Below are 20,678 nucleotides of genomic sequence, written 5' to 3'. Positions count from 1 at the left end.
GTCCCCGTGCCCCAGCAGCACAGCTCACTCAATGTCCCCATGTCCCCGTGACCCTGGGCTGTGTCCCCGTGCCCTGGCAGCACAGATTGCTCAGTGTCTCTGTGTCCCTGGTGTCCCCAGTGTCGCCAGGCCGTGTCCCCAGGCCCTATCCTGGTGTCCCCAGGCAGTGTCCCCATGTCCCGGTGTCCCCAGGCCGTGTCGTCCTGTCCCCAGGTGTGTCCCCAGTGTCTCCAGGCCATGTCCCCATGTCCTGGTGTCCCCAGGTGTGTCCCCATGTCCTAGTGTCCCCATGTCCCAGTGTCCCCAGGCCCTGTCGTCCTGTCCCCAGGAGTGTCCCCAGTGTCTCCAGGCCATGTCCCCAGGCCCTGTCCCGCTGTCCCCAGGCCATGTCCCCACATCCTGGTGTCCCCAGGTGTGTCGCCAGGCAGTGTCCCCATGTCCCAGTGTCCCCAGGCCCTGTCCCGCTGTCCCCAGGGGTGTCCCCAGTGTCTCCAGGCCGTGTCCCCATGTCCTGGTGTCCCCAGGGGTGTCCCCAGTGTCTCCAGGCCGTGTCCCCATGTCCTGGTGTCCCCAGGGGTGTCCCCAGCCTCTCCAGGCCGTGTCCCCAGGCCCCGTCCCCTCTCCCCGTGTCCCCAGGCCCCGTCCCGCTGCTCCAGCAGCGCTGATCGCGCCGAGTCCCTCTTATACCCGCGGGGGCGTGCCCAGCGCCGGCACCACCCAATGAACGCCTCAGAAACAGGTGGTGGGCGGGGCCCGGTTCGGGGGCGTGGCCAGGCCAGCGCGCGGGCGGAGGGCCGAGCTGGCCCTTCCGCAGCGGGGAGGGGCGCGACCAATCAGCGCGGCGGAGGGGCGGGGTGGCGGCGGAGGGGCGGAGCCTTCCGGCCGGGGCGCGGGCGCGGACCAATGAGAGCGCAGGCAGCAGGGCGGCAGCCAATGAGGAGCGCGGGGGCGTGGCCGGGCGCGCGGCGGCGGCGGCGGCGGCGGGCGATGGCGGAGCGCGGCGGCCCCCGCGGCCCCCCCGGCCCGGCCCCGCCGCCCGCGGCCTCCCCGCAGCCCCCCCCGCCCCCGGCCGGGCCCCCCGGGGCCGCGCCCCCACCCCGGCCCCGGCACCGCCGCCCCCGGCCCCACCGCTGCCGGCACCGGCGGGCCCGGCCGGCCGGTGCAGATGAACCTGTACGCGACCTGGGAGGTGGACCGGAGCTCGCCCAGCTGCGTGCCCAGGTGAGGGGCGACCCCGACCCCCCCCCCCCCGCCCCGGTGCCGGTGCTGGGCCCCAGGCTCCGCCGGGCCGGCCGGGCCGCAGCCCCGCCCCCGGGAACGCTGCGGGGTGGGGGCAGCGGGCACCGGCCCCCCGCGCTGACACCCCCGTGCCCCCCCGGGGCTGGTACCTCCCCGCCGTGTCGGCACCCCCGGGAATGACGCCCCGTGACCCCGGGGCTGACACCCTCCCCCATGTCCGCCCCCGCCACCCCCGCGTCCCTCCGAGGCTGGTGCCCCCACTGTCCCTTCGCCCCCCCCGTGCCCCTCCCAGCCCGTGCCCCCCTGCTGACCCCCCATGGCCCCCCGGTGCTTCCCCCTGCGGACCCCCCATGCCCCCGCTGACCCCCGTGCCCTTCCGTGCCCCCAATGCTGACCCCCGTGCCCCCCGTGGTCCTCCCCGCTGACACCCCCCCCCCCAGTACTGACCCACCCCATGCCCCCGCTGACCCCCCGTGCCCTTCCGTGCCCCCCATACTGACCCCCCGGCCCCCGGCTGCTCCCCTGCTGACACCCCCATCACCCCCTTGCTGACCCCCGTGCCCCCAGTGCTGCCCCCCATGCCCCCCCAAACCCTGTGCTCCCTTGTGTCCTCCCCCATGCCCCCTGTACCCCCCAATGCTGACCCCCTGTACCCCTGTGCCCCCCAATACTGACCCCACCCCGTGCCCCCAATGCTGAGCCCCCGTACCCCCGGTGCTCCCCCACTGACACCCCCATCACCCCCCTTGCTGACCCCCTGTACCCCTAATGCTGCCCCCCTGTGCCCCCCAATACTGATCCCCCTGTGCCCCCCAATGGTGACCCCCTGCCCCCCATGCCCCTAATACTGGCCCCCCATACCCCTGTGCCCCTCAATACTGACCCCCTGTGCCCCCCAGTGCTGGCCCCCCATACCCCTGGTGCTCCCCCTGCTGACCCCCCGTGCCCCCAACACTGACCCCCCGTGCCCCCCAATGCTGCCCCCCATACCCCCTAATACTGACCCCCTGTGCCCCCCTGCCCCTCCCGTGCCCCCACGCTGCCCCCGTGCCCCCAATGCTGACCCCCCATACCCCCTGTACCCCCCAGTACTGACCCCCTCTGCCCCCCAGTGCTGCCCCCCGTACCCCCAATACTGAGCCCCCGTGGCCCCACGCTGCCCCCTGTGCCCCCCGTGCCCCCCAATGCTGCCCCCCGTGCTCCTCGTGCCCCCAGTACTGACCCCCCAGACCCCTAATGCTGCCCCCCATACCCCCTAATATTGACCCCCCTGTGCCCCCATGCCTCCCCCGTGCCCCCAGTGCCGCCCCCGTGCCCCCAATGCCGCCCCCCGTGCCCCCCCGTGCCCCCTGTACCCCCAGCGCTGCCCCCCGCACCCCCAGCGCCGCCCCCGTGCCCCCAATGCCGCCCCCGTACCCCCAATGCCGCCCCTGTGCCCCAGCGCTGCCCCCCAATGCCCCCATACCCCCAGCGCTGCCCCCCGTGCCCCCAATGCCCCCGTGCCCCAGCGCTGCCCCCGCGCCCCCGTGCCCCCAATGCCGCCCCCGTGCCCCCAGCGCTGCCCCCCGTGCCCCCGTACCCCCCAGTGCCGCCCCCGTGCCCCCCGTGCCCCCAATGCCCCCATGCCCCAGCGCTGCCCCCCACGCCCCCGTGCCCCCAATGCCGCCCCCCGTGCCCCCCGTGCCCCCAATGCCCCCCGTGCCCCCAATGCCGCCCCCGTGCCCCCGTGCCCCCAATGCCCCCCCGTGCCCCAGCGCTGCCCCCCGTGCCCCCAATGCCGCCCCCCGTGCCCCCCCGTGCCCCCAATGCCCCCCCGTGCCCCAGCGCTGCCCCCCCGTGCCCCCAATGCCGCTCCCCGTGCCCCGTGCCCCCAATGCCGCCCCCCCCCGTGCCCCCCGTGCCCCCAATGCCCCCCCCGTGCCCCAGCTCTGCCCCCGCGCCCCCAGGCTGTTCAGCCTGACGCTGCAGCGCCTGGTGCTGGTGCGGGAGGTGGCCGAGGGCCTGGGCTCCGTCGTCATCGCCGTCAAGCTGCAGGTGGGGCGGGGGGGCGCCGGGGGTGCTGGGGGGGGCAGGGGGCCATAGGGAGGGTCCCACGGGTGTCCTAGGGGGTGCCGGGCCTTGGGTGCTGGGTTCTTTGGGAGGGGTGGGGATTGCTGGGGGTCTGGGGGGGGCAAAGAGGGTTCTTGGGGGTGCCAGGGGTTGGGTGCTCTTGGGAGTGGGGGGGCACAGGGGTTTTGGGGGTCCTGGGGAGGCCGTGGGGTGCCAGGGGTTGGGTGCTGAGTCCCTGCAGGTCCCCGTGGGTGGGGGGGTCCAAGAGGCCCCCAGGTCTCTGCTGAGGGGTGCTGTGGTGTCCCCCAGACTTGGGGGTCCCCTGGGTGCTCTTCAGGGCTGGGGGGCACAGGGGGTTTTGGGGGGTCCTGGGGGAGGCCGTGGGGTGCCAGGGGTTGGGTGCTGAGTCCCTGCAGGTCCCCGTGGGTGGGGGGTCCCCTAGGGAGTTCCCCCCCCCCCGTACTTTGGGCTCTCACCCCCGGGGGGATTTGCCCCCCTGCCCCCCGCCCCCCCAGGGCTCCAAGCGGATCCTGCGCTCCAACGAGATCCCGCTGCCGCCCGGCGGTGCCCCCGAGACCGAGCTCCAGCTCACCTTCTCCCTGCAGGTGAGGCACCCTGGGCCGCCCTCCCGGCACCCATGGGTGCTCCCCCGTGGACCCTCGGGTCCCTGAGCCCCCCTCCCGCAGTACCCCCACTTCTTGAAGCGCGACGCCAACCGGCTCCAGGTGATGCTGCAGCGGCGCAAGCGCTACAAGAACCGAACCTTCCTGGGCTACAAGACCTTGGCCGTGGGGCTCATCAACATGGCCGAGGTGGGTGCTGGGGGGGCCAGGGTGGGGGTCAGGGTGCCCCGGCACGTGGTGGGGCCGGCGGGGGGGTCCCCTGGGGACAGGACCCCTCAGGGGACGGCACCAGGCGGGTGGTGGGGTTCAGGCCCCGTCGTGGGTTATGGGGCGGTGGTGCCCCCTCCGTGGGTGCTCCTGTGGGTGCCCCAGCTCCCCCCCCCCCCCCACCCATAGGTGCTGCAGCACCCCAGCGAGGGGGGGCTGGTGCTGGTGCTGCACCGGGCGGTGAAGGACGCGGCGGTGCCGGTGGCCGAGATCCGGGTGAACTCGCTCTCCAGCCAGCCCATCGACCACGAGGCCAAGGGCAAGCTCTCGGGTGAGGCCCCGGGCACCCATGGGTGCTGGGGAGGGGGGCGGGGGGGGCACCCTTGGGTGCTTGGAGAGTGGGGGGGGAGCTGGAAGAACCGGGCACCTGTGGGTGCGTAGGAGCTGGGGCGTCTGTGATGGCACCTGTGGGTGCTGGGTGGTCCGTGGGTGCCAGGAGCACCTATGGGTGCTGGGGGGCACCCTTGGGTGCTGAGACACTACTGGGTGCGGGGGGGGGGGGGCAGAGTAGCTAGGCGTCTGCAGGCACACACGGCCCCCGCGGTGTCTGTGACAGCACCCATGGGTGCAGGGCCACTTATGAGTACAGGGAGCACCCATGGGGTGAGGTGGCACCTTTGGGTGCTGGGGGACACCCGGGGGGGGGAAGGCGACGTGGTACCCGCTGGGGAGGTGACAGTCACCTGCAGGCACCACGGAGCGGGGGCACCCATGGGTGCAGGGAAGGGGTGAAGCTTTAGGAGCCCCTGGGGGTGCGTAGGGTGCACGGGCTGAGCACCTGGGGGACCCCCCCCTTTGGGTGCCCCTCACCTTTGGGTGCCCCTCACCTTTGGGTGCTCCCCCCCACCCGCCCAGATCGCTCTCCCGACATCGACAACTACTCGGAGGAAGAGGAGGAGAGCTTCTCCTCCGAGCAGGAGGGCAGCGACGACGCCCTGCACGGCCAGGTGGGTGCTGGGGACCCCTCCACCCTTGGGTGCCGCCATGGGTGCCACCCCACCCTGTCACCCCCGCTGTCACTTGCGTCCCCCAGGACCTCTTCTACGAGGAAGAGGAGCTGCCCAAGGTGAAGAAGACGCGGAGGAAGCTGATGGCCTCCACCCGGGTGAGGGGGGGGTTGTGGGTGCCTGGGTGCTGGGGGGGGGCCCTGCTGGGCTGGTGGGTGCTGTGGGGGCCCCCATGGGTGCCCCTGACCCCCCCGTGTCCCCGCAGCAGCCCAATATCAAGCAGAAGTTTGTGGCCCTGCTCAAGAGGTTCAAGGTGTCGGAGGAGGTAGGAGCACCCATGGGTGCTGCCGGGTGGGGGCACCCCGGGGATGGGGCACAGGGTGACACGGGGTGGTGGGGGTGGCAGGGGTGGCACTGGGTGACGTGGTGGCACAGAGCGGGGGGGGGGCTGGCAGGGGGTGATGGGGTGGCACTGGGTGGCATGGGGTGGCACAGGAGGGCAGGGGGTGACATGGTGGCACGGAGCGGCGGGGGTGGCACTGGGTGACACAAGGACGGTGGGGGTGGCACAGAGATGGTGGGGCTGGCACCGGGTGACACAAGGACGGTGGGGCTGGCAGGGGGTGACATGGTGGCACCAGGAGTGGTAGGGCTGGCGGGGGGTGGCACAGGGACACTGGGCTGGCAGGGGGTGGCACTGGGTGGCATGTGGCACTGTGGGGGTGACAGGGGGTGTCCCGTGGCACCGTGGGGCTGGCAGGCGGTGACAGGGGGTGACACGGGGCACCGTGGGGCTGGCAGGGGATGGTACAGGCTGGCACAGGAGTGGTGGGGCTGGCAGGGGGTCACAAGGGTGACCTGTGGCACTGTGGGGGTGACAGGAGATGTCCCATGGCACTGTGGAGGTGACAGGGGTGTCCCCGTGGAACTGTGGGGGTGGCAGGGGTGACACGGGTGTCCTGTGGCACTGTGGGGGTGGCGGGGGTGATGGGGGATGCCCCATGGCACCGTGGGGGTGACAGGGGTGTCCCCTTGGCACTATGGGGGTGGCGGGGGTGACACAGGTGTCCTGTGGCACCGTGGGGGTGGCGGGGGTGACGGGGGATGCCCCATGGCACCGTGGGGGTGACAGGGGTGTCCCCATGGCACCGTGGGGGTGGCAGGGGTGACACGGGTGTCCCATGGCACCGTGGGGGTGACACGGGTGTCCCGTGGCACTGTAGGGGTGGCGGTGGTGACAGGGGATGTCCTATGGCACCGAGGGGGTGACACGGGTGTCCCATGGCACCGTGGGGATGACAGGGGTGTCCCCTTGGCACTGTGGGGGTGGCAGGGGTGACACGGGTGTCCCATGGCACCGTGGGGGTGGCGGGGGTGACGGGGGATGTCCCATGGCACCGTGGGGGTGACAGGGGTGTCCCCGTGGCACCGTGGGGGTGACACGGGTGTCCCATGGTGCCGTGGGGGTGGCGGGGGTGACGGGGGACGTCCCATGGCACCATGGGAGTGACAGGGGTGGCACCGTGGGGGTGACACGGGTGTCCCGGGTGGCCCAGGTGGGCTTCGGGCTGGAGCACGTGTCCCACGCCCGCATGCGGGAGGTGGCCGAGGACCTGGACGAGCTCTACGACACCCTGGAGATCTTCAACCCCAGTGACAGCGGCGCCGACCTCGATGACACCGACAGCGTCCTCAGCACCCCGAAGCCCAAGCTGCGGTGAGGGGGGCACCCGAGGGACCCCCGGGGCGGGGGAGGGCACCCCGGGGGCAGTGGGGTGGCTCCCGGATCTGGGGTGTCCCCTCTGCCGGGTCTGGGGTGTCACCTCACCTGCATCTGGGTGTCCCCCTGGGTCTGGGATGTCCCCTTGCAAAGTCTGGGGTGTCCCCCAGCTGTGGGACGTTGCTGCTGGCTTGGCTGGTGTCACCCCTCTTAGATATGGGGTGTCCCCTCCCCTGGGTATGGGGTGTCCCCTCCCCGGGTGTCCCCTGGCTGAGGGGCATGGCTGCTGGTGTCCCCTAGACATGGGGTGTCACCTCCCCCCGTCTGGGGTGTCCCCTGGCTGAGGGACATGGCTCTGGCATGGCTGGTGTCACCTCCCCCAGGCGTGGGGTGTCACCTCCCCTGGGTCTGAGGTGTCCCCCAGCTGTGGGACGTTGCTCCTGGCATGGCTGGTGTCACCTCCCCCAGTCTGGGGTGTCACCTCCCCTGGGTGTCCCCTGGCTGAGGGACATGGCTCTGGCATGGCTGGGGTCCGGGGTGCCCCCACCCCCAGGTGGCCCTGTGCCCACTTCTCTGTGTCCCCATGTCCCAGTGCCACCAGTGCCCCCTGTGTCCCCATGTCCCTGTGTCCCAGTGCCCCCTGTGTCCCCACGCCCTAGTGCCACCAGCATCCCCCTGTGTCCCCACGTCCCTGTGTCCTAGTGCCACCAGTACCCACCCTGTGTCCCAGTGCCACCAGTGCCCCCTGTGTCCCCATGTCCCAGTGCCACCAGTGCCCCCTGTGTCCCCATGTCCCTGTGTCCTAGTGCCACCGTGCCCACCCACGTCCCTATGTCCCCGTGTGTCCCTGTGTCCTCGTGTCCCTGTGCCATCAGTGTCCCCATGTCCTTGTGCCAGTGGTACCCACCCTGTGTCCCTGTGTCCTAGTGGTACCAGTACTCCTCTGTGTCCCCACGCCCTAGTGCCACCAGCGTCCCCCTGTGGCCCCATGTCCCTGTGTCCCAGTGCCACCAGCGTCCCCCTGTGTCCCCATGTCCCTGTGTCCCAGTGCCACCAGCGTCCCCCTGTGTCCCCGTGTCCCTGTGTCCCAGTGCCACCAGCATCCCCCTGTGTCCCCATGTCCCTGTGTCCCAGTGCCACCAGCGTCCCCCTGTGTCCCCATGTTGCCATGTCCTGGTCCTGCCAGTGGCCCCCTGTGTCCCAGTGCCCCCTGTGTCCCCATGTCCCAGTGCCACCAGCATCCTCCTGTGTCCCCATGTCCCAGTGCCCCCTGTGTCCCCATGTCCTTGTGTCCCAGTACCCCCTGTGGCCCCATGTCCCAGTGCCACCAGTGCCTCCTGTGTCCCCATGTCCCCATGTCCCAGTGCCACCAGTGTCTCCTGTGTCCCCCCGTCCCCGTACCCCTGTGGCCCCATGTCCCCGTGTCCCAGTACCCCCTGTGGCCCCATGTCCCAGTGCCACCAGTGCCTCCTGTGTCCCCGTGTCCCCATGTCCCAGTGCCTCCTATGTCCCCATGTCCCAGTGCCACCAGTGTCTCCTGTGTCCCCATGTCCTTGTGTCCCAGTGCCACCAGTGCCTCCTGTGTCCCCATGTCCCAGTACCCCCTGTGGCCCCATGTCCCAGTGCCTCCTGTGTCCCCATGTCCCCATGTCCCAGTGCCACCAGTGCCTCCTGTGTCCCCATGTCCTTGTGTCCCAGTGCCACCAGTGCCCCTTGTGTCCCCATGTCCTAGTGCCCCCTGTGTCCCCACCGCCCCCCGCATCCTGCTGCCCCCCGTGACCCCTTCTGTCCCCCCCGGTGCCATCGTTGTCCCTTGTCCCCGCAGCCCCTTCTTCGAGGGTCTCTCGCAGTCGAGCTCCCAGACGGAGATGGGCAGCCCGGGGCGCGAGGGGCCCCCCCCGGTCAGTGGTGGGGGGCACTGGGGTTACTGGGAGCACTGGGAGGGCTATGGGGGGGTCTTGTGGGGGGCACTGGGAGGGGTTTGGGGGTGTCCGGGGGTTTGGAGTGAGGGGGGCTGGGGGGTTTTGGGGGGTTTTGGGGGCTGGCAGTGGAAGTTGGGGGAAGGGGGAGTTATTGGGGGTTTTAGGGTGCTGGGGGGCTGGGGGGCTCTGGGAGGGCTGGGAGGCTTTGGGGATTTAGGGGGCTCCGGGTGGGTTAGTGGGGGCTTGAGGATTTGGGGGGGCTTTGAGGGTTGGGGAGGACTGGAAGGGTTGGGGGCGACTTTGGGGTTTGGGGGGCCTGGGAGGGTTTGGGGAGGCTTCAGGATTTGGGGGGGGCACTGGGTTAGAGGGGCTTGGGGATTTAGGGGGAGCCCTGGGTGGGTTAGGGGGCTTGAGGGGCTTTGGGGATTTAGGGGGCCTCTGGGTGGGTTAGGGAGGCTTGGGATTTGGGGGCCCTGTGTAGGTCAGGGGGCTTTGAGGGTTTGGGGGCACTGGGTTAGGGGAGTTTGGGGGTTTAGGGGTGACCCTGGGAGGGCTTAGGGAGCCCTGAGAGAGTTTGGGGGCCCCTGGGAGTGTTAAGGGAGGGTTTAGGGGGACCCAGGCATTTGGGGGGGGGCTCTGGGGCCAAGCGCACCCCCCCCCCTCCCGCAGGCAGAGGCTGGGGCCAAGGGCGGCCGCAGACCCCCCGAAGACGGGGGGCAGGACCCCGAGGGGCTGGTGAGGCTCCCCCCGAGACCCCCCAACCCCCCCCAGTCTCCCTTCCTCAGTGTCACCCACTTGTGGGGTGTCCCCAGCCCGACACCCGCCCAGTTGTGGGGTGCCCCCACCCCAATGCAACCCAGATTGGGGTGTCCCCCACCGATGCCCCCCAGCTGTGGGGTGTCCCCATCCTGATGCCAGGGTTTGGGGGGTAGGGTCCTTGGGTGGGTTTTGGGGTCCCTGTGTGGGTTGGGGTCCCTGGGTGAGGGGTGTTGGGGTCCCAGAGGGTCTTGGGGGGGCTCAGTGGGTGGGTGTCGGGGTCCCCGGGGGGATTTGGGGTCCCTGGTTTTGGGGGTCCCCCACTGTTGCTACCCAGTTGTGGCGTGCCCCCATCCCCATTTCACTCTGTTTTGGGGTGCCCCCCCACCCTAATGTCACCCAGTTGTGGGGTGTCATCCTCCCCTCCTGATGTCACCCAGATGGGGGGTGTCCCCCCCGATGCCACCCATTTGTGGGGTGCCCCCCCCCCAGTTGTGGGGTGCCTGCAGCCCCCCCCTTGCATCCCATGCACAGGACACCTGGGGGGACCCCGAGCCCCTGCCTGAGCCTGGGGGGGTCCCCGAGAAGCTGAAGACCCCCTGAAGAGCAGCAAAGGGGAGGTGGCGTCACCCAGGTGAGGGCACCCCGGGGTGGGGGTCGGGGTCCTACAGGACCCTGGTTTGGGGGGGGGGGGGCAGGGCAGGATTTGGGGGTCCTGGGGGCTATTGGAGTCCCAGGGCGATTTGGGCTTGGTGGGTGGGTGGGTGTCGGGGTTCAGGGTGAAATTTGGGGTCCCTGGAGGGGGTATTGGGGTTCCTGTGTGGGTTGGGGTCCCTGGGGGAACAATGGGGGGTTCTGGGCAGTTTTGGGGTCCAAGGGGAGATTCGGGGTCCCTGGGGGCAGAAGTTGGGGTCCCAGGGGGACTTGGGCTCGGGGGATGTTGGGTTCTGGGTGGGGGGGATTTGGAGTCCCTAAGAGTGGGATTTGGGGTCCTTGGGGAGGGGGGATTTGGGGTCCCTGGGGGTTACTGGGGTCCCTGGGGGATTTGGGGATCCCTGGAGGGGTATTGGGGTCCTAGGGAGGCTTGAGCTTGGTGGGGGGTGTCAGGGTTGGGGGGGGTAGGGTCCTTGGGCGGGTATTGGGGTCCCTGCGTGGGTTGGGGTCCCTGGGTGAGGGGTACTGGGGTCCCAGAGGGTCTCGGGGGGGGCTCAGTGGGTGGGTGTCGGGGTCCCCGGGGGGCGAGGGGGGGGGCGGATTTGGGGTCCCTGGAGGACTTGAGCTCGGTGGATGGGTGTCGGGGCTCCGGGTGGGGGATCCGGGGGGCCCTGGGGATCCGGGGTGCAGTGTGGGCGGCTGGCAGGGCGGAGGGGGCCCCCCGGGCGGGGCCGTCGGGGCACCCCGCTGCGGGAGCGGCAGCTCTCCCGGCCCCTGGGCGAGAGGAACAACAGCTCCGACAGCGAGCGCTCCCCCGACCTGCCCCACGGCACCCAGGTGCCACCCGCCGCGGGGGACGCGGGGACAGCGGGGGGGTACCGGGGGATGTGGGGACACCGGGGGCAGGGGGCAGTGGGGCAGGACCCCACCGGGGGGCACCTTTGGGGGCATGGGGACACTTTGGGGCACCGAGGGGCGTGGGGACACTGGGGGGCGCTGGGGGACATGGGGACACCGGGGGCAGGGGGACACTGGGGGCATGGGGACACTGGAGCAGGACCCCACTGGGGGCACCTTTGGGGGCATGAGGGGCAGGGGGACACGGGGGACACTGGGGGACATGGGGACACTGAGGGGCAGGGGGACACTGGGGGTCACCGGTGGATGTGGGGACTCTGAAGGGCATGGGGACACTGGGAGGGACCAGGGAATGTGGGGACACTGGGGCGCAGGGGGCACTGGGGGGCATGGGGACAGTGGGGCAGGACCCACCGGGGGGCACCTTTGGGGGCATGGGGACACTGGGGGCACTGGGGGACATGGGGACACCGAGGGGTATGGGGACACTGGGGGCACTGGGGGACATGGGGACACCGAGGGGTATGGGGACACTGGGGGCACTGGGGACGGGGGGACACCGAGGGGCATGGGGACACTGGGGGATGTGGGGACACCGAGGGGTATGGGGACACTGGGGGCACTGGGGGACATGGGGACACCGAGGGGCACGGGGACACCGGGGGCACTGGGGGCGTGGGGACACCGAGGGGCATGGGGACACTGGGGGACATGGGGACACCGAGGGGCACGGGGACACTGGGGGCACTGGGGGACACTGGGGGACACCGAGGGGCACGGGGACACTGGGGGGCACTGGGGGACATGGGGACACCGAGGGGTATGGGGACACTGGGGGGCACTGGGGGACATGGGGACACCGAGGGGCATGGGGACACTGGGGGATGTGGGGACACCGAGGGGCATGGGGACACTGGGGGGCACTGGGGGACATGGGGACACCGAGGGGCACGGGGACACCGGGGGCACTGGGGCGTGGGGACACCGAGGGGCATGGGGACACTGGGGGACATGGGGACACCGAGGGGCACGGGGACACTGGGGGGCACTGGGGGACACTGGGGGACACCGAGGGGCACGGGGACACTGGGGGCACTGGGGGACATGGGGACACCGAGGGGTATGGGGACACTGGGGGCACTGGGGACGGGGGGACACCGAGGGGCATGGGGACACTGGGGGACGTGGGCACACCAAGGGGCATGGGGACGCTGGGGGATGTGGGGACACTGGGGGCACTGGGGGACGTGGGGACACCAAGGGGCATGGGGACACTGGGGGATGTGGGGACACCGAGGGGCACGGGGACACTGGGGGCACTGGGGGACATGGGGACACCGAGGGGCATGGGGACACTGGGGATGTGGGGACACCGAGGGGCACGGGGACACCGGGGGGCACTGGGGGACGTGGGGACACCGAGGGGCATGGGGACACTGGGGGACATGGGGACACCGAGGGGCACGGGGACACTGGGGGCACTGGGGGACACTGGGGGACACCGAGGGGCACGGGGACACTGGGGGCACTGGGGGACATGGGGACACCGAGGGGTATGGGGACACTGGGGGCACTGGGGACGGGGGACACCGAGGGGCATGGGGACACTGGGGGACGTGGGCACACCAAGGGGCATGGGGACGCTGGGGGATGTGGGGACACTGGGGGGCACTGGGGGACGTGGGGACACCAAGGGGCATGGGGACACTGGGGGATGTGGGGACACCGAGGGGCATGGGGACACTGGGGGACATGGGGACACCGAGGGGCACGGGGACACTGGGGGGCACTGGGGGATACTGGGGGACACCGAGGGGCACGGGGACACTGGGGGGCACTGGGGGACGGGGGGACACCGAGGGGTATGGGGACACTGGGGGACGTGGGCACACCAAGGGGCATGGGGACACTGGGGGATGTGGGGACACCGAGGGGCACGGGGACACCGGGGGGCACCCACAGGCTCCCGTGTCGGGCACAGCGCATTGTCCCGTCGGGGCAGCGGTGGCGGGTGCCCCCCACCCGTGGGTGCCCCCCACCCATGGGTGCCCCCCACCCATAGGTGCCCCCCGCGGTGCCCCGCCGGGCGGTGTGGGAGCAGCTGGGCCAGGCCCTGGGCCCCGAGACGGGGCTGCCCGAGAGCGTCCTCCTCGTCAGCACCAGCGACTGGCAGGGACAGGTAGGGGGGCACCCAGGGGTGGGGGGCACCCAGGGTGGGGGGGCACCCAGGGTGGGGGCACCCAGGGGTGGGGGGCACCCAGGGGTGGGGGGCACCCGGAGGGTGGTATCGGTGGGTGTTGGGGACGTCGGTGGGTGTTGGGGACATCTGTGGGTGGGGGCGGCACCCGTGGGTGGGGGCGGTCATGGGTGGGGGCACATGTGGGGGACACCCGTGGACGGGGCATGCGTGGGGGGCACCCTGGGTGGGGGAAGCACCCAAGGGTCGGCACCCATGGGTTTGGAGGGTATCTGTGGGTGTGGATGGCACCCGTGGGTGGGGGGCAGCTTTGGGGGGGCACCCATGGGTGGGGGCACCGGTGGGGGTGGCATCTGTGGGTGTTGGGAGCATGGGTGGGGGCACCCATGGGTGGGGGCACCCATGGGTGGGGTACTCATGGGGGGCAACCTGTTGGGGCCGGGGGGGGGAGGCACCCCAGGGTTGGCACCCACGGGTTCGGGGGGTGTCTGCGGGTGTGGGTGGCGGCCGCGGGTTCGGGCGGTGGGTGACGGGGGCGGGGCTGACGGGTGCCCCCCGCAGTGGGTGGGGGAGCTGCTGCAGGCGCAGGGGCAGGCGCCGGTGGGCACCGCGGCGGGGGAGGTGCAGGCCGTGCTCTCCGCCGTCCTCACCCGCATCCAGAGATTGTGAGTCACCCCCCCGGGTCCCCCTCGGGTCCCCCCGGGTCCCCTCACCCCCCCCCGCCCCGTGTCCCCTCCTGTCCCCCCACCACGTCCCCCCACTTCCGCCGTGTCCCCTCCTGCCCCTCCGTGTCCCCCTGCGTCCCCCCCGCGTCCCCCGTGTCCCCTCGAGTTGACGCGTGTCCCCTCACGTCCCCCCGTGTCCCCCCGGGGTGCTCCCCCACCCACAGCCCCCCCCCCACCCGCTTCAGGGTGCCCCTACCACCTACACCCACCCATGGGTGCTCCCACCACCACCACCTCCCTCCAGGTGCTCCCCCACCACCCCCAGGGTGCTCCCCCACCCATGCCCACCCAGGGGTGCTCCCCCACCCACATCCCCTCCCCCACCCCCCGCTTCAGGGTGCCCCTACCACCTACGCCCACCCAGGGGTGCTCCCACCACCCACAGCCCCCTGGCCCCCCCCCCCATGCTCCCCTCACCCATGACCCCCTGGGTTGCTCCCCCACCCCCACCTCCCCGTGATGCCCCCCTCCCCCCCATAACCCCCACCCCCTGAGGACACCTCCATCCCATGGGTGCCCTCAGGGGGTGTCCGTTCCCCCCGTTCACCCCACCCCCCCATGTCTCCCCACCCGTGTCCCCCCCAGCTGCAACTGCTCGGCGCTGCCCCCCCGGGCGGTGAAGGTGGTGGCCGTGGGGGGTGCGGCGTACCACAGCACCCTGCTGCGCTGCTTCGTCCGGCACCTGGGTGCCAAGAGCCCCGAGTGGCTGGGCTACCTGCGCTTCCTCCTCGTGCCCCTCGGTACGGCACCCACGGGCACCCACGGGGCACCCACAGCACCTGCAGGGCACCCACAGCACCCACGGGGCACCCACGGGGCATCAGGGAGCTGGGCTGGGCAGGGGGTCCCCAGGGGCTGGGCTACCTGCGCTTCCTCCTCGTGCCTCTCGGTACAGCACCCACGGGGCACCCACAGCACCCACAGGCACCCACGGGGCACCCACAGGGCACCCACAGCACCCACGGGGCACCCACAGCACCTGCAGGGCACCCACAGCACCCACGGGGCACTCGTGGGGCATCAGGGAGCCGGGCTGGGCAGGGGGTCCCCAGGGGCTGGGCTACCTGCGCTTCCTCCTTGTGCCCCTCGGTACGGCACCCACGGGCACCCACGGGGCACCCACAGCACCCACGGGGCACTCGTGGGGCACCTGGAGCACCCATAGCACCCACAGACACCCACGGGGCACCCACAGCACCCACGGGGCACTCGTGGGGCACCTGGAGCACCCATAGCACCCACAGACACCCACGGGGCACCCACAGGGGCGTTATCGGGGGGTCAGGCTGATGCCTGGGACAGGTGGGTGCCGTGCCCAGCGGCGGGGGGTCCCTGCCACCCACTGTCGCCCGCAGGCACCCACCCGGTGGCGCAGTACCTGGGCTCGGTGGACGGGCGCTACGGGGCCGCCTTCCTCGACCCCCCCTGGCGGGAGCTCTTTGGGCGCAGCGAGCCCCCCGCCACCGGTAAGTGGGCACCCGGCGCCCATGGGTGCCACCGGGCACCCTGGGGTGGCTCGGGGTGGTGGCACCCATCCCCTTGGCATCACCGCCCAAGGGGGGGGTGCCCTGGGGACACCCCGTCGTGGGATGGGGTTCTGGGGGGGGCACACCCATGGGAGCACCCAAGGGGGGGTGTCCCCGGGGGGGGCACCCATGGGTGCTGCCCCCATGGGTGCCCACAGAGCCCTTCAACGTGGTGGGACGTATCCTGGCGTACGTGGCGGGTGCTGGGGCCACCCACCCGCTGCCGGTGGCTGAGGCCATGCTCACCTGCAAGCACAAGTTGTGAGTGGGGACGGTGGCATGGGACACGGGGACGGTGGTGTGGGACACGGGGACGGTGGCGTGGGACATGGGGATGGTGGCATGGGACACGGAGGATGGTGACGTGGGACATGGGGACGGTGGCATGGGACACGGGGGATGGTGGTGTGGGACATGGGGATGGTGGCATGGGACACGGGGGATGGTGACGTGGGACATGGGGACGGTGGCCTGGGACAGGGGGATGATGACCTGGGACACGGGGATGATGGCTTGGGATGTGGGGACGGTGACGTGGGTCACAGGGATGATGGTGTGGGACATGGGGACGGTGGCATGAGACGTAGGGATGGTGGCCTGGGACATTGGGATGATGGTATGGGACTTGGGGACGGTGGCGTGGGACATGGGGACAATGGCCTGGGACACGGACGATGGCATGGGACATAGGGACGGTGGCATGGGACAGGGGGACGGTGGCATGGGACACGGGGAGGATGGCATGGGACATGGGGACAGTGGCCTGGGACACGGGGATGGTGGCTTGGGATGTGGGGATGTGGGGACAGTGGCATGGGACATAGGGACGGTGGCGTGGGACATGGGAACGATGGCCTGGGACACAGGGACGATGGCATGGGACATGGGGACGGTGGCATGGGACATGGGGACGGTGGCATGGGACACGGGGAGGATGGCATGGGACATAGGGATGATGGCATGGGACATGGGGACAGTGGCCTGGGACACGGGGATGGTGGCTTGGGATGTGGGGACGTGGGGACAGTGGCGTGGGACAGGGGGATGATGACCTGGGACATGGAGACGGTGGCGTGGGACATGGGAACGACGGCCTGGGACACAGGGACGGTGGCATGGGACATAGGGACGGTGGCATGGGACAGGGGGACGGTGGCCTGGGACACGGGGACAGTGGCCTGGGACACGGGGACGATGGCATGGGACACAGGGACGATGGCATGGGACATGGGGATGATGGCATGGGACATGGGGACAGTGGCCTGGGACACGGGGATGGTGGCTTGGGATGTGGGGACGTGGGGACAGTGGCATGGGATGTGGGGACGGTGACGTGGGTCACAGGGATGATGGTGTGGGACATGGGGACGGTGGCATGAGACACAGGGATGGTGGCCTGGGACATGGGGACAGTGGCCTGGGACATGGGGACGATGGCAATGGGACATGGGGATAGTGGCAGGGGACATGGGGACAGCAGTGTGGGGGTGGACACGGGGACGCTGGCCTGGGATGCAGGGTGGGGGGACAGTGGGATTGGACAAGGGGACAATGTCCTGTGGTGTGGGGACAATGGCATGGGACACGGGGACGATGGTATGGGACATGAGGGACGTGGGGATGGCGCTGTGAGGAGGGGCATGGGGACAATGGCAGGTGACACAGGGACAATGGCACGGGGTGTGGGGACAGTGACAGGACATAGGGGTGGTGGCACGGGATGAGGGGACAATGACCTGGGAAATGGGACAGTGGCATGGGACGTGGGGACAGCGGTGTGGGGAGGGGCATGGGGACGATGGCCTGGGACGTGGGGACATTAGCAGGGGACATGAGGGTGTTGGGGACACTCATGGGCCACGGGGACGCTGGCGTGGGGACGCGAGTATGAGACATGGGTGCAGGACAGGGTGATGCTGGCGCAGGGCAGTGGCACGTGGGGACAGGCCACCCCTGATGTCCCCTCTCTGTCCCCAGCCCGGACGAGGACTCGTACCAGAAGTTTGTGCCCTTCGTGGGGGTGAGCCTGGCGCGGGTGACACCGGGGGGGGGCACGCTGTCCCTGGGGCCGGGGTGGCACTGGGTGATATGGGGTGGCACCACGTGGGGACACCCAGTCCCCGGGGCAGGGGTGGCACCAGGTGACGCTGGGTAGAGGGACCTGGTCCCCAGGTCAGGTGTGACATGAGGTGACACCAAGGATGGGGAGGTGGTCCCTGGAGTAAGGGTGGCACTGGGTGACACAGGGTGGCACCAGGCGAGGGGACCCAGTCCCTGGGGCAGGGGTGGCACTGGGTGGGGGGACGCGGTCCGCAGGTTATGGGTGGCATGGGGTGACACCAGGGATGGGGACACAGTCCCTGGGGCAAGGGTGGCACTGGGTGACACGGGGTGGCACCGGGTAGAGGGACCTGGTCCCCAGGGCAGTGGTGGCACCAGGTGACATGGGGTGGCACCAGGCAGGGGGACCCGGTCCCTGGGTCAAGGGTGGCACTGGGTGACACGGGGTGGCACCAGACGGGGGACCTGGTTCTCAGGGCAGGGGTGGCACTGGGTGACACAGGGTGGCAGCACCAGCTGGGGGGACCCAGTCCCCGGGTTGGGGTGGCACGGGGTGACACGGGGTGACATCGGGTATGGGGATGCCGTCCCTGGGGCAGGGGTGGCACTGGGTGACATGAGGTGGCACTGGGTGGGGGGACGCGGTCCCCAGGGCCAGGGTGGCACCGGGGGCACGGGGGGTGGCGCTGGGTGGGGGAACCGGTCCCCGTGGCAGGGGTGGCATCGGGTGACCCCGGGGTGGCAGCGGGGCGTCCCCAGGGTGTCCCCTGCAGCTGTCCCCTTGCCCGCAGGTGGTGAAGGTGGGGCTGGTGGAGGACCCCCCCGCGGCTCCGGGTAGGTGGGTGCCCCCAGGGCACCCTGGGGTGCTGTCACCCCCCCCCCCCGCTGTGTCCCCTCCGGACTCCTCTTGTCCCCCGTGTCCCCACCCAGGGGGCACCCTGGGGTCCTGCCCCCTCCCCCCCCCCGTGTCCCTGAGCGGGTGCACCCGCAGGTGACGGGGACGAGGTGCCCACCCTGAGCCTGGCCGTCCCCTCCACCTCCCCCCCGGGGGGGCCCGGGGTGCCCCGCGAGGCCGCAGCCACCCCCCCGGCGTCCCCCTCCATGGCCGCCGCCAGCAGCCCGGGGTGAGCGACGCCTGCGTCCCCGGGTGGGGGGCACCCACGTCTGGGTCCTTTGGGGGGGGGGGGCACCCAGGTGCCTGGGTCCCTGGGTGGGGGCACCCACGTCTGGGTCCTTTGGGGGGGGGCACCCAGGTGCCTGGGTCCCTGGGTGGGGGCACCCATGTCTGGGTCCTTTGGGGGGGGCACCCAGGTGCCTGGGTCCCCAGGTGGGGGGCACCCATGTCTGGGTACGCGGGGTGGGCACCGGACGCCTGGGTCCTTTGGGGGGGCACCTGGATGCCTGGGTCCCTGGGTGGGGGCACCCACACATCTGAGTCCTGGGTGGGGGGCACCCACACGCCTGCTTCCTGGGTGGGGGCACCCGGACACCCGGTGGTGGGGGGCCCCCACGTCTGGGTCATTTGGGGGGCACCCGGACACGTGGGTCCCTGGGTGGGGGGGCACCCCAATATATGGGTCCTTTGGGGTGGGGGCACCCACACACCTGCTTTCCTGGGTGGGGGGCACCCAGACACCTGGGTCCTGGGGATGGTGGGGGGCACCCACGTCTGGGTCCTTTGGGGGGCACCCGGATGCCTGGGTCCCTGGGTGGGGGGCACCCACATGCCTGGGTCCTGAGGATGGCGGGGGGGGTGGGGGGCACCCACACATCCGAGTCCTGGGTGGGGGGCACCCGGAATCCTGGGTGGTCCCTGGGGCGCAGCGGGGTGGGGGGGGCGCCCGGACGCCTGGGTGCCCCCCCAAAGCCAGGGTCTCCCCGCAGCTCCTCGGGGGACGTGCTGGGGCTGCAGGTGGATTACTGGGGGGCACCCATGGGTGCCGAGCGGCGGGGCGAGGGGGAGCGGCGTGAGGGGGGGGCCAAGACCAGCCTGCGCGGGACCTTCCGCTCCCTCCACGTCACCCGGCTGCCCGGCCCCGGGGACCCCCCCGGGAGCACCCTGGCCATGACCCTCGTCACCCGCGAGAAGAATAAGAAGGGTGAGGGGGGGCACCCTTGGGTGGGGGGGGCCGGCACTGAGGGTGGCCTTAGGGGGCGGGGGTGGGGGGCACGGGTGGGCAGGCAGGGGTGGGTGGTGGTGGGGATTGGCACCCAAGGGTGGGCATCAAGGGTGTGGGTGGCGGGGGGCATTTGGGGTGGGCACCCAAGTGGGGGTGTTGGGGGTGGGGGTGGGGAAGATTGGGCACCCAAGGGTGTGGGTGGCGGGGGGGATTTGGGGTGGGCACCCAAGTGGGGGGTGTTGGGGGGTGGGGGTGGGGGAAGATTGGGCACCCAAGGGTGTGGGTGGCAGGGGGGATTTGGGGTGGGCACCCAAGGGTGGGTGTTGGGGGGCGGGGGAAGATTGGGCACCCTGTGGGTGTGGGTGTCGGGGGGATTTGGGGTGGGCACCCAAGGGTGTGGGTGTTGTGGGGGAGTGGGCACCCAGGGTGGGTGGCAGGGGGACATTTGGCACCCAAGGGGTGGGTGTTGGGGGATTGGGGGTGAGCACCCAAGGGTGGGTATTGGGGAGGGGGATTGGGCACCTAAAAATGGGTGCCAGGGATTTGGGGTGAGCACCCAAGGGTGGGTGTTGGGAGTGGGCACCCAAGGGTGGGTGTTGGGGAGTAAAGGGGCACCCAAGGGTGGGTGTCAGGGGGATTTGGGGGTGGGCACCCAGAGGTGAGTGTCGGGGGGTGGATTCTGGGTGGGCCCCCAAGGGTGGGCACTGGGGTGGGTGTCATGGGGTGGTCTCCGCGGGTGGGCGCCCCCCGGGCCACCTCTGTCCCTTGCGGAGGAGCCGGTGCCTGGTGCCGTGGGTGCCCCCCCCCCCACGGGTGCTGACGGGTGCCCCCCACCCATGGGTGCTGATGGGTGCCGGCAGTGCCCACCCTGTTCCTGAGCAAGCGCCCGCGGGAGCCCGACTCCAAGAGCCTGGTGGTGGAGGGCATCACCCGCCTGATCTGCTCCCCCCGGCAGCCCCCCGCCCTGCTCACCGGTGGGTGGGGGGCACCCAGGGGTGGGGGGCACCCAGGGGT

General features: G+C 71.4%; 1 protein-coding gene across 1 annotated transcript; it reads left to right on the top strand.

Annotated features, from left to right (window-relative positions):
* Positions 1-386: 386 nt before the first annotated feature.
* PACS1 (phosphofurin acidic cluster sorting protein 1) lies at positions 387-20,638 on the top strand (the record flags this gene model as incomplete). Its single annotated transcript, XM_072881535.1, is given in 24 exon segments — positions 387-412; positions 1,054-1,221; positions 3,186-3,273; positions 3,804-3,893; positions 3,975-4,100; positions 4,308-4,449; positions 5,034-5,125; positions 5,212-5,283; positions 5,391-5,450; positions 6,682-6,842; positions 8,671-8,746; positions 9,437-9,502; positions 10,058-10,123; positions 10,868-11,014; positions 13,098-13,214; positions 13,794-13,897; positions 14,543-14,697; positions 15,313-15,423; positions 15,642-15,744; positions 17,461-17,503; positions 18,336-18,378; positions 18,536-18,668; positions 19,429-19,643; positions 20,525-20,638. Coding segments are annotated over 24 exon segments (2,518 nt in total), but the record flags the coding sequence as incomplete, so codon positions are not given.
* Between the last annotated feature and the right edge of the window lie 40 nt (positions 20,639-20,678).

This window comes from Ciconia boyciana, chromosome 16 (assembly GCF_034638445.1).
Source record: "Ciconia boyciana chromosome 16, ASM3463844v1, whole genome shotgun sequence".
Taxonomy (NCBI): Eukaryota; Metazoa; Chordata; class Aves; order Ciconiiformes; family Ciconiidae; genus Ciconia; species Ciconia boyciana.
Note: the sequence above shows the minus strand (reverse complement) of the source record. Positions and strands in the feature narration are given on the sequence as shown.